This window comes from Herpailurus yagouaroundi, unplaced genomic scaffold, assembly GCF_014898765.1.
Source record: "Herpailurus yagouaroundi ecotype Mexico unplaced genomic scaffold, PumYag 254, whole genome shotgun sequence".
Classification (NCBI taxonomy): Eukaryota; Metazoa; Chordata; class Mammalia; order Carnivora; family Felidae; genus Herpailurus; species Herpailurus yagouaroundi.
In genome coordinates, this window is record NW_024412471.1 from 672,772 (window position 1) to 685,509 (window position 12,738).

At 40.5% G+C, this 12,738-nt stretch overlaps 1 protein-coding gene and 1 long non-coding RNA gene across 4 annotated transcripts in view; one reads left to right on the forward strand and one right to left on the reverse strand.

Annotated features, from left to right (window-relative positions):
* LOC121021081 (hornerin-like) overlaps positions 1-4,891 on the forward strand; it is a 7,489-nt gene extending 2,598 nt beyond the window's left edge. Inside the window, exons 3-4 of one of the 3 annotated variants that reach the window (XM_040461282.1) lie at positions 230-2,753; positions 2,832-4,891. In XM_040461282.1, coding sequence (XP_040317216.1) covers positions 230-2,753; positions 2,832-3,952 — 3,645 coding nt within the window. In that variant the 3' untranslated portion in view covers positions 3,953-4,891. Of the gene's footprint in view, positions 1-229 lie in introns of all 3 variants that reach the window. The other 2 variants (XM_040461281.1, XM_040461280.1) reach the window with 2 other exon arrangements.
* LOC121021082 (uncharacterized) overlaps positions 1-12,738 on the reverse strand; it is a 29,539-nt gene that overhangs the window by 7,994 nt on the left and 8,807 nt on the right. Inside the window, exon 2 of the long non-coding RNA XR_005786417.1 lies at positions 9,888-9,933. This is a non-coding gene — a long non-coding RNA (uncharacterized LOC121021082). The remainder of the gene's footprint in view (positions 1-9,887; positions 9,934-12,738) is intronic.

The window sequence follows — 12,738 nt, forward strand, 5'->3', positions numbered from 1 at the left end:
TTTCTTTCTTTCTTTCTTTCTTTCTTTCTTTCTTTCTTTCTTTCTTTCCTTCTTTCTTTCTTTCTTTCTTTCGGCTCAGGATAGAACACTCCAGCCTAAAGGACTAGGTGGTTGAGCTCCACCTAAGTAAGCCAAGCATTCACATTTCTACAGTCTTCTTTCAAATGGATTGCTGGGTGTGTGTTGTCCACAGTGACATAGCTGTCCCTTGTACCTTGTTCCTATACAGAATCCAGATGATCCAGACACTGTAGATATCATCATGCAAAATCTGGATCAAGATCATGACAAGAAAGTGGATTTTACTGAGTATCTTCTGATGATATTCAAATTGGCTCAGGCTTGTAATAAAATCATTGGCAAAGATTACTGCCAAGCTTCAGGGTCAAAGCAGACAGACCACAGTCACCAGTACCAAGAGGAACAGAATGAAACAGAAGAGGAGGACAGAAGGCAAGGTCATTCAGGGTCAAGTACGGAAGAGAATAATTCCTATTCTGGGGGCTCCAGAAGAAGGATTAAACACAGGCCTGGGTCCAGCTCCAGAAGAATGGGTCATCAAGGAGGCTTATCTAGTTCAGAGCACAGGCAAAGCTCTGGGGAAAGGAGAGAGTCAAGTTCAGGCCACTTCAAGGATAGTAAGAAAAACAAGCATGGCTCTCATCAGCAAGAGAGATCTGAGAGTCATTCTTCTGGTCAGAGGCAACACAGATCCAATTCAAGTGGTCAATCGGGACTTGGTAGACAACAAAAACAGGGTTCTGAATCAAGAGAGTCTTCAAGTTATGAGGGATATGGGTCTGAATCAGGCCAGTCCATAAGCAATGGCAAAACTCATTCAAGCTCCTATGAGTCCTCTACTCAGAGAAAACATAGCAGCAACTCTAGTTATCAGTCAGGAGGGTATGGAAGACAAAAGCATGGGTCTGGCTCTGTTCAGTCTTCTGCCTCTGGTCACCATGGGTCTGGCTTAGGACAGTCTTCTAACCACAGTCACGAAGAACATGGATCTGGACAGTCTTCTAGCTATGGACAATATGGTTCTGGCTCCAGTTATCCTTCTAGGCAAAAATACCATGAATCCAACTCAGGTGGTTATCCAGGGAGTTGTGGAAGACAAAATCAAGGGTCTTGGTCAGGCCATTCCTCTAATTATGGAAAATATGGATCTGGTTCTAATCAATCTTCTAATCAGAAATACCATGAGTCTAGCTCAGGATCCAGTTTAGGTGAGTCATCAAGCTGTGGACAACATGGATCTGGATCAGGTCAGTCCTCTGGCTATGAACAACATAGATTTGGCTCAGGTCAGTCTTCTGGCTTTGGGCAACATGGGTCTGGCTTAGGTCAATCCTCTAGTTATGGACAAAATAGTTCTACTTCAGGACAGTTATCAAGCTGTGGACACTATGGATATGGCTCAGGTGAGTCTTCTAGCCATAGCCGACATAGGTCTGGTTCAGGAGAGTCTTCTAGCTATGAACGACATAGGTCTCGCCAAAGTCGATCTTCTAGCCACAGTAGACATGGGTCTGGGTCAAGAGAGTCTTCTAGCTATGGACGACATAGGTCTGGCTCAAGTCGATCTTCTAGCCACAGCCAACACAGATCAGGCCAGTCTTCTGGCTATGGCCAACACAGATCTGGCTCAAGTCAGTCCTCTAGGTATGGCCATCATGGGTCTGGATCAGGTCAATGTTCTGGCTTTGGGCAACATGAGTCTAGCTCAGGAGAATCTTTTGGCACTGAGCGTGGATCTGGCTTAGGTCAGTCATCAAGCTCTGGACAGCATGAATCTGGATATGGTCAATCCTCTAGCTATGGACAACATGGTTCTGCTTCTGGACAGTCATCAAGCTGTGGTCAACCCACGTCTGGATCTTCTGGCTTTGGGCAATATGGCTATGAATCAGGTCAATCTTCTAGCTATGGTGAACACAGGTCTGGATCAGGACAGTTTTATGGCCATGGTCAACATGGTTCTGGCTCAAGTCAATCTTCTAGCTATGGACAATATGGTTCTGCTTCAGGACAGTCATCAAGCTGTGGGCAACATGCATCTGGATCAGGACAGTCTTCTAGCCATGGTCAACACAGATCTGGCTCAAGTCAGTCCTCTAGATATGGTCATCATGAGTCCAGATCAGGTCAGTCTTCTGGCTTTGGGCACCATGGATCCGGATCAGGTCAGTCTTCTAGCCACAGCCAACATGGGTTTGGATCAGGCCAGTCTTCTGGCTTTGGGCAACACAGGTCTGGATCAGGTCAATCTTCTAGCCTTGGTCATCATGAGTCTGGATCAGGACAGTCTTCTGGCTATGGTCAGTATGGTTCTGGATCAGGTCAATCCTCTAGCTATGGACAATATGGTTCTGCTTCTGGACAGTCATCAAGATGTGGTCAACATGCATCTGGAACAGGACAGTCTTCTGGCTATGGTCAACACAGATCTAGCTCAAGTGAGTCCTCTAGATATGGCTATCATGGGTCTGGATCAGGCCAATCTTCTGGTTTGGGGCATTATGGGTCTAGATCAGGTCAGTCTTCTAGCTTTGGGCAACATGAATATAGCTCAGGAGAGTCTTCTGGCACTGAGCATGGATCTGGCTTAGGTCAGTCATCAAGCTCTGCACAGTATGAATCTGGATATGGTCAATCCTCTAGCTATGGACAACATGGTTTTGCTTCTGGACAGTCATCAAGCTGTGGTCAACACACATCTGGATCAGGTCAGTCTTCTGGCTTTGGGCAACATGGGTCCAGAACTGGTCAGTCTTCTAGCTATGGCCAGCATGGGTCTGGATCAGGTCAGTCTTCTGGCTTTGGGCAACATGGCTATGAATCAGGTCAATCTTCTAGCTATGGTCAACACAGGTCTAGATCAGGACAGTTTTATGGCCATGGTCAACATGGTTCTGGCTCAAGTCAATCCTCTAGCTATGGACAATATGGTTCTGCTTCAGGACAGTCATCAAGCTGCGGGCAACATGCATCTGGATCAGGACAGTCTTCTAGCCATGGCCAACATAGATCTGGCTCAGGTCAGTCCTCTCGATATGGTTACCATGAGTCTGGGTCAGGGCAGTCTTCTGGCTTTGGGCAATATGGGTCTGGATCTAGTCAGTCGTCTAGCTATGGCCAGAATGGGTCCGGATCAGGTCAGTCTTTTGGCTCTGGACAACACTGGTCTGGATCAGGTCAATCTTCTAGCTGTAGACAACACAGATCTAGCTCAGGTCAATGTTCTAGTTCTGAACAATATGGGTCTGGCCCATGTCACTCATCTAGCTCTGAGCAGTGTGGTTCTAGATCTGGTCAATGTTCTAGCTCTGAGCAATATAGGTATGGCTCATGTCACTCATCTACCTCTGGACAATGTGGTTCTAGATCTGGTCAGTGTTCTAGCTATGAGCAACAAGGGAGATATAGGTCAAGTTCAAGTGGAACTCATAATGAATACAACAGACCCCATATGGGCTCAATCCCTAATCAATCAAGAAGAAATAGCCAGGAATGGTCAGGGTGCGGCCAAAAAGAAAGAAGTAGGTGTTACAGCCTATCAGGTAGTGGGCCTGATGTATATGAGAGTATTCATGGACAATCAAGAACATGTATGCAACAAAGCCAAGGATGGAGCCAAGGTCCATGGGAACCTGGCTTCATTGAATCAAACTGTAATGAAGAGCAATCAGGAAGCAGTTGCAGACAAGTAGAAAGCTCCTCGAATTGTAGCTCTGGACAATTGATACCCTCTTTTGGACAGTCTAGATCCAACACTACCAATACATTGTTAATTTGCAAGGAGGATAACAGACAAGGTGACTACTGTTATAAAAGAGGAGGAGATAACTGTGCAGGGGGAAGTACCGGCCCAAGTTCTCATAATTTCCACAGCAGCACACCACTCTATGAATATATCCGAGAGCAGCGTGCCAATTCTAAGGATAAATAATAAATAGAAGTGAAATTCATTCAAGTAGCCATTTAAGAAATACAGCACTGTTACAGATAAGCAATTCATTATAAAACTTCTTTTAAAAGTGGGTGTATCTGTTTATTCTTCTAAACACATAACTGTACTCTATTCCTTGTTATTAAGGTTCCCTCAGAGAACGTAGGATATGTGAGCACTTTGTTAGGAAATACTGAGTTGAACAAATTATGTGTGGGACTACATTTGAAAGAATAATACAAAGCATATGAGGAGCACGGGGTTTAGTTGAGATATCATTTCAAGAGCTCATTAGTCATTTTAAGATGCCAAAGCCAAACTTTCACCCCTAAAGAATAAAGTATTAGAAATGCATTACCAGTTCTGGAGCCAAAGCCTCTCTTACAGAAACATGGATCATAATTTTTGGTGCTCCCCACATTGGATGGTGATGGAATGGAGAAGATCCTAAAAGGAAAAGCACAGCGTTGGTAGTTTCTTTGCCCATCAAAACCACCAAGACCCTATTTTTGGGTAAATCTTTAATCAATAAGCTAACAAATGGCATTAAAAAGTGGCACTAGGAGCTTCTCCCTCACCAGTGAATAAAAGCATTCTTTCTTAAAGAGCAGGGATGGATATTTTCATGATTAAAGGATACAAATGTGGACTCTAACTTGGTTTCAGCAATAAAGCTCTTGCCCCCTCCTCCTAAGGATTTGCTCCAGGTTAAAAAAGGAAGAGCAATAGCATGGAAATATACTGTCTCCAACCTACTTTTGTAGTTCATTGGTCTTTCTGTGTAGGAAAATATCATTTATGCCCAGATGGAAAGGAAGACTATCTACCACTGCTATATTGCTCCTTGATTTGACTATAATATATTTGTTTCAAGTCTTTGGATTCAAATAACTGGATATTATTAAAATTGACAGTAAATTATGATGATCATATACTAAAGTCTGTCTCATCTCTGCTTTGTTTTACTTCTCACACACAGGTAGTCAAACTAGAAACTAACTCAAATAGGTATTTTCCATGGTCTTGTCCTTCACAAACAACCCAGAATAGACAAAGAATTTTAAAATTTAATGATAAACAACTCGATTTAAGAATGAGCAAAAGATCTGAATGGACATTTCACCAAAAAAAAAAAGATGTACAAATAGCCAATAAGCACATAAAAATATGTTCAATGTTATTAGTCAACAACATCTTAAAACATCACGAGGGATACCTGTTAAGCTGGTTAAGAATCCAACTCTTGATTTCAGCTCAGGTCATGATCTCACAGTTCATGAGATTGAGCCCTGAGTCAGGCTCCCTGACAACACAGAGCCTTCTTGGGATCCTCTCTCTCCTTCTCTTTCTGTCTTTCCCCTGCTCACATTCTGTCTCTCAAAATGAATGAATGAATGAATGATGAGATGCTATTGTACACCCATTAGAATGGCCAAAATTAAAAATACTGGCAACACCAAGTGTAGATATAACAAGTGAAAAAATAAAATGACACAGTCACTTTGGAAAATAGTGTGGCAATTTCTTACAAGGTAAAGTATACCTGACTATATCACCCATCAACTCTGATCTTAGGTGGAATTAAAACGTATGTCCACATGAAGATTTTTACATGAATGTTCATAAAAGCTTTAATAACAATCCAAAACCTGAAACAACCCAAATGTCCACCAACGAATGAATAGATAAACAAATTGTGGTATTGTCATACAATGAAACATTATTTAGGAAGGAAAAAAGAATTAACAAACATGATATGGATTAACCTCAAAAACATTATATTGATCAAAAAAAGCTAGACACAGGGGCACCTGGGTGGCTCAGTCAGTTAAGCGTCCAAATCTTGGTTTTGGCTCAGGTCACGATATCATGGTTTGTGGGACTGAGCCCCATGACGGGCTTCACACTCACAGCAATGAGCCTGCTTGGGATTCCCTCTCTCCCTCTCTCTCTCTGCCCCTCCCCTGCTTGCACTCTCTCAAAATAAATAAAAACTTTAAAAAGAAAAGCTAAACACAAAAGAGTACATACAATATGATTCCATTTATATGAAAGTTACTAAAAACAAATAGAAAAACAGAACGTAGGTCAGTGGTTAACTCAGAATGAGAGAACTTATGAACTTAATAACTGGCTAGAAAGAGGAACACAAGGGAGCTAAAAGTAATGGGAATTATTCTACACGGTGCATAAATTACATATGCACTTTATCATATGAAAACTACAGCTCAATAAAGTTGATTTTGTTTAAAGTCTCCACAAGGCTTTTTGTGAAACTTGACTAATTCTAAAATTTATATAGAAGAGCAAAGAATTAAAAATGTCCAGGACAATTTTTAAATAAGGAGAAGGAATGTCATCTTATCAGATATCAAAATATTACAAAGTTACATTATTCAGGACAGTGTGGAACTATTATAAGAACAGACACATAGAACAGTGGAAGATCCAGAAACAGACCCATGCATACTTGACTTATATTAGTAATGACTCTGCATTTCGGTGGGAAAAGACAAACCATTCAACAAATAGTGCCAAGATCATTGGTTTTCCATGTGAAAAAAAATTATATCTCCATTTCATATGCCATACACAAAATCAGTTCCAAATAAAAACCTCAAGTGTGATAAGCCAAAAATTTTTAAACAATAAAGAAAATACAGGACAGTATTTTTATGACTTCAAAGTAGATTGAAGTCTTAAACAAGAAACACAGGAGGAAGAGTTAAGATGAAGGAGAAGTAAGGGGACCTTGGGTTTTTCTCATTCCTCAAACACAGCTGTATTGAGGTCAGATTACTTGGAACACACAGAAAATAGATTTGCGGAGCAGCAGAAGGATCTCCACAGTTGGAGGGAGACAGCTTGGCAGATGCAAAGTGCATAGACATGAATTGGGGAAGAGAAAATGCCGGAGCTGTGGAGGGGAGGAAACACTTTCTGTGGAGACACAAAAGGGAGAGAATAGAGGGGTTGAGAAAGTGCAGCATCGAGTTAGCACAAGAGGAAAACCTCTCTGGACCATGGACCGGGGAGCTGGAAATACTGAGTGTCCCAATTCTTTTTTGCAAACAGATTTTGGAGCTCCAACCTGGAAGCTTTGGAAGTGTGCAATTTTCTCTGGAGTGGAGCCATGGCGTGCACTCCTGGGGAGGAGGGAGCTAGCCCCAGAGTGCACAGTGTGGTGTAGCAATCTCTGGGATGCACAGGGAGAGAACAGTCCCCTTCCTCTTAGAAGAGGATTTATTGCCTCGCCAAGGACAAAAGACCCTGCAGGTGCCAGCCAAAGGCCTTTCATCAGCAGGACAGAGAGACTCTACTCCAGAGGAGGGGAGTAGATCCATGCCATGCCGGTCACTTATCACTTTGGATTTTGAATCCCAGCTGCGCACCAAGTGCCGGGTCCTTAAGATTTTAGGTTTTGAATCCCACACATGCACCAAAGAAAAAATGTAAGAGAAATGCAAGACAGTTTTGGCACAGGGCGAGGTGACTTCCCCCACTAATCCTCGAGGGCTGCCTGAACAGCAGGGGTTGAGGTCCCCAGCTAATGACTAGAGATTGGGGTGGAGCCATTTCTCCCCAACACCAACACGGTGGGATCAACACAGCAGCCCCCAGTAAAGTAGGACCCACTTACACCAAACCCTTCCCCACCATGCCTGGCAACTGTTTATTTATTGGGGCAAGACTGACACTGAGCCAGCACAGCCACCACCACCCCCAGGCACCAACAGAAAACTTTTTTCTTTTTTTTCTTTTTTTCATTTTTACCATTTTCTTTTTTTCTTTTGGAATCAGGTTCATAGTCTCTAATTAGGTTTTTGTCATTTCCTTCCTTTTTTTTTTTTTTCTTTTTGAATCAGGCTTTTTTATCCTTTTCTTTTTTCCTTCTGCTTTTTTTTTTCCTCTTTTTTTTTTCTTTATTTTTCCTTGGAATCAGCCTTATGGTTTTTTTGATTCCCTGTTTGATTTTTTTCTGTTCCTGTTCCTAATGGAATCAAGCTACTCCCTCTTTCTTTTCCCAGGATTACTTCAACAAACAAATCAAAGCACACCTACTTAAAGTCCCAAACATTTCACCACTGCAAATAAGGAGGAGCTCTGCAGAGGACTGACCAGTGGGAAAGAGCAGCCAGAACATAACAGCAGAGCACACACAGCATACACCAGAAACACTTCCTGGAGTGCTGGCCCTAGACAGTGTATGACCCCTTTCTAACATAGTAGTACTCTCAGGTGAAGGACACATAACAAGCTTTTAAAACATGCAAAGACAAAAAAAAAAAAAAACAAAAAAAAAAACAAAAAAAACAAAAACATAGCCAAATGACAAGACAGAGGAATTCTCCCCAAAAGAGAGGTCCAGAAGAAATCACAGCCAGGGACTTGCTCAAACAAATATATAATATATCTGAACAAGAATTTAGAACAGCAGTCATGAGACTACTAGCTGGGTTTGAAAAAAAGCATAGAAGACACCAGAGAAACCCTAGCTGCAGAGATCATAGACCTATAGTCAGGATGAATTTTAAAAATTCTATAACTGATATTGAAAGTAAGGGAATGGAGAACCATCGATCATGCTAATGGAGACCAAAGTCAAAAGAAAGCTGGAGTAGCCATACTTATATCAGACAAACTAGATTTTAAAACAAAATCTGTAACAAGAGACAAAGAAGGGCATTATATCATAATTAAGGGGTCTATACATCAAGACCTAACACTTGTAAATATTTATGCCCCCAACATGAAAAACACCCAAATATGTAAATCAATTAACCACAAATAAATTAATTGATAATAATAGAAGACTTTAATATCCCACTTACAACAATGGACAGATCATCATCTAAGCAGAAGATCAACAAGAAAACAATGGTTTTGAATGACACACTGGTCCAAATGTACTTAACAGATATATTCAGAAAATTTCATTCTAAAGCAGCAGAATACACATTTTCTCCAGTGCACATGGAACATTCCCCAGAACAGATCACATACTGTGTCACAAATCAGCCCTCGACAGTTATAAAAAGACCAAGATCATACCATGCATATTTTCAGATCGCGACCCTATGAAACTTGAAATCAACCGCAAGAAAACAATTTGGAAAGCCCTCAAAAACATGGAGGTTAAAGAACATCCTACTAAAGAATGAATGTGTCAACCAGGAAATTAAATAACAAATTAAAAAATACATGGAAGGAAATGAAAATGAAAACACAACAATCCAAACCCTTTGGGATGCAGCAAAGGCAATCCTAAGAGGAAAACACATTGCAATTCAGGCTTATCTCAAGAAGCAAGAAAGGTCCTAAATACACAGCCGAACTTTCCAACCTAAAGGAGCTAGAAAAGGAGCAGCAAATAAAACCCAAAGCAGAAGAAAGGAAATTATAAAAATTAGAGCAGAAATAAATAATACAGAAACAAACAAAAAAAACACAGAACAGACCAATGAAACTAAAAGCTGGTTTTTTGAAAGAATAAACAAAATTGATAAACCCCTAGCCAAACCTCTCAAAAAGAAAAGAGAGGAACCAAGCAGATAAAAGTATGAATGAAAGAGGAGAGATCACAACCAACACCCCAGAAATACAAACAATTATAAGAGAATACTGAAAAATTATATGCCAACACTGAACAATCAGGACAGAATGGACAAATTCCTAGATACTTACATACTACCAACTGAAATCTGTCCCAGGAGACAGCTATTACCAGAGATAACTTCTTATACCAAAAAGACTTGATCTGCACGGCATATTTGTTCTTCTCATCCTCCTGTGAATTGCCTTCCTCCCCGCTGAAGCCCCAGACCTGCGGCTCCTTAGCTCAGGATGGTAGGTATATAAGCCTCAACTGCCTGACTGCTTTTGAGTCTCATATTTTTATGGGGCTCCCATACATATGAAATTAAATCTTTCTCACCTTACTCTGTCTTCTGTCAATTTAGTTAGTAGGGCAGCCAAGGAACCTAGAAGGGAAGAAGGGAAAAGTTTTCTGCTTCTACTTGATATATGTATCAACATGGACAAGTCCCCAAAGTAGAATATTGAGTGAAATAGTTGTAAAACATATGTGTATAGTATACCATTTACTTAGCTTTACAACATATATAACAATCCCATATATTGTTTGTGGTTAGTACATAATTGGTAAATATAAAAATCCTTTTGGGTATGTGAAACACCAAATTCAGGATAGTGGTTTCTCTGGAGAGAAGGGTGATGGGTGTTGAGGAAGGCATTCCTGATGAGCACTGGGTGTTGTATGTAAGTGATGAATCACTGAATTCTACTCCTGAAACCAATATTACACTATATGACAACTAACTAGAATTTAAGTAGAAACTTGAGAACAAACTGAGGATTGATAGGGGGTGGGGGAGAAGGTAAAGTGGGTGATGGGCATTAAGGAGGGCACTTGTTGGGATGAGCACTGGGTGTATGTAAGACAATTTGACAATAAGTTATATTAAACAAACAAATAAATAGAAACTTGAAAGAAAGAAAGAGAAAAAGAAAAAAGAAAGAATAAAACTTGCTTCCAACTTAAAAAACCTAATTGCTTTTCAATTAAAAAAAAAGAATAACAAAGTCAAAAGTTTTCTTCAGGAAGACAATGTTGATTATATTATTCCCTCCCTACACTTAACTTGTAAACCTCAAATTATTTCACAAGAAAAAGGAGGGCCCAAAGATCAGTGTTAGAATGCCCATCAAGGTCTGCTCAAGAAAGAAAGTACTCTGACAAGCTAGCCCACAGACGTATCTGCTCCAGCATGTCCCAGCTGTTGAAATACATGTATCAGTACATCAGTGCCTGATGATATTCATCATCTGAATCATACAACCAACTTTCTGGCTCAACTTGAAACTCAGCAGGGAGCTGTCTGCAAATTTTGGTTTCCTGTAATTTTCCCAAAAAGAGAAAGCATTCACTATCCATTCTCTAATATAGACACCTAGTGTTTCTGGCAGTGCATTTCTGACTTTCTGGTTCCCTCTTGACATTCTGGTTTTCATACTTCAGTCCCTGGTGAGTTTAGTTACAAACAAACAGCTTTCCTGAGTCTAATCAACTCTGCAACATGAGCGCATCCTATCTGAGCCTACAAGAATGATGGCCAAACCCAGACCCCTTTTCCAGGCAACAGCCCAGCCTTATTCTTTGCCTCTTCCAAATTTCAAGAGTTCAGGAGCAAAAACATTATTCTAGTAAGAGAAAACAAATTTCACGCAAATGCCTAGTTGTATAGCTAAGCCCATTTTTCATGTGTCTCTCTTCTCTTTGTTAGAACCACAGAATCTAAAGGGTAGAAAAGGGTGAGGTAATTGTTTCAGGCAGTATCTAATAGGGTCTCAATACCTTGTCCAGAGTCTGGACCTCACTTCTGAAGATGAAGAAAGTTGATTTTTTTTTTTCTGTACACTCAGATGTAACCAAGCTCTGAGAGACAGATTCATACTAAACAAAGCCTTAAGGATCTAATTCACTAACTACAAAATACACATGCATTGCGAACAGGAAACAGTTGTCCACCACAGGATATCCCCTCCCACTGGATAGATTCATTTAAGAGATTATCAGAGGTTGTTAAATGAGCTCAAGAGCAAAAGAGTTTTATTCTCAAAAGGTTGCCCTATCATGTTATGGTAACCTGGTGATTTTAACAATTTTCCCTAAAAGGGAAAAGAGTACGAAATTAACGTCTTTATTGAGTACCATGTGAGCTGGGAATATTAAAGTATGTGTTTTATATGTATTATTAAATATATTATTTATTGCTTAGTTTCATTCTCATTACAACCTTATGACTAGAGGTTTTTTATATTCATTTTATTAAAAAGGAAAGGTGAGGGGCGCCTGGGTGGCGCAGTCGGTTAAGCGTCCGACTTCAGCCAGGTCACGATCTCGCGGTCTGGGAGTTCGAGCCCCGCGTCAGGCTCTGGGCTGATGGCTCAGAGCCTGGAGCCTGTTTCCGATTCTGTGTGTCCCTCTCTCTCTGCCCCTCCCCCGTTCATGCTCTGTCTCTCTCTGTCCCAAAAATAAATAAATAAAAACGTTGAAAAAAAAATTAAAAAAAAAAAAAAAAAAGGAAAGGTGAAGTGAGTTCCTTACATTAGTAGAGCCAGGTTTGAGAACCAGATCTGTCTGACAAACACATCTTCCACGCTAGTAATATTTCTCTTTAAACAACTACAGTTAACCCCTGAACCACAAGCAGGTTAGGCACGCTGACCTCCCCCCAATAAGCACAGCTGAAAATATGCAGATAAGTTCTGGCTCATCCAAAAATTTAATTACTAACAGCCTACTGTTGACCGGAAGCCTTACCAGTAACATAAACATTCAAATAACACATATTCTGTATATGTATTATATAACAACATTCTTACAATAAAGTAAGCTAGAGAAAATGTTAACAAAATCATTAAGAAGAGAAAATATATTTAATAGTACTGTACTATATTTATCCCAAAAAATGCACACATAAGTGGAGCAGCGCAGTTCAAACCTGTGTTGTTCAAGGTCCAACTATACAGATACCTCAAACCAGAACAGCTCCCTCTTCTGGGCACTGCGGAAGACACACCAACTAATAATAATCCTGACTCCCCTTTTCTTGCCCTCAATACAAGGATACTTAATGTCCTTGAGGGACACTTGAGAAATACCCTCACTCATTAGCAACACACTTAGAAACAATTTCCAAGGGAGGTTCCCTGCTGCAGATAACTCATGTCCTCACATTTATTTATCTCATCACATTTAATAG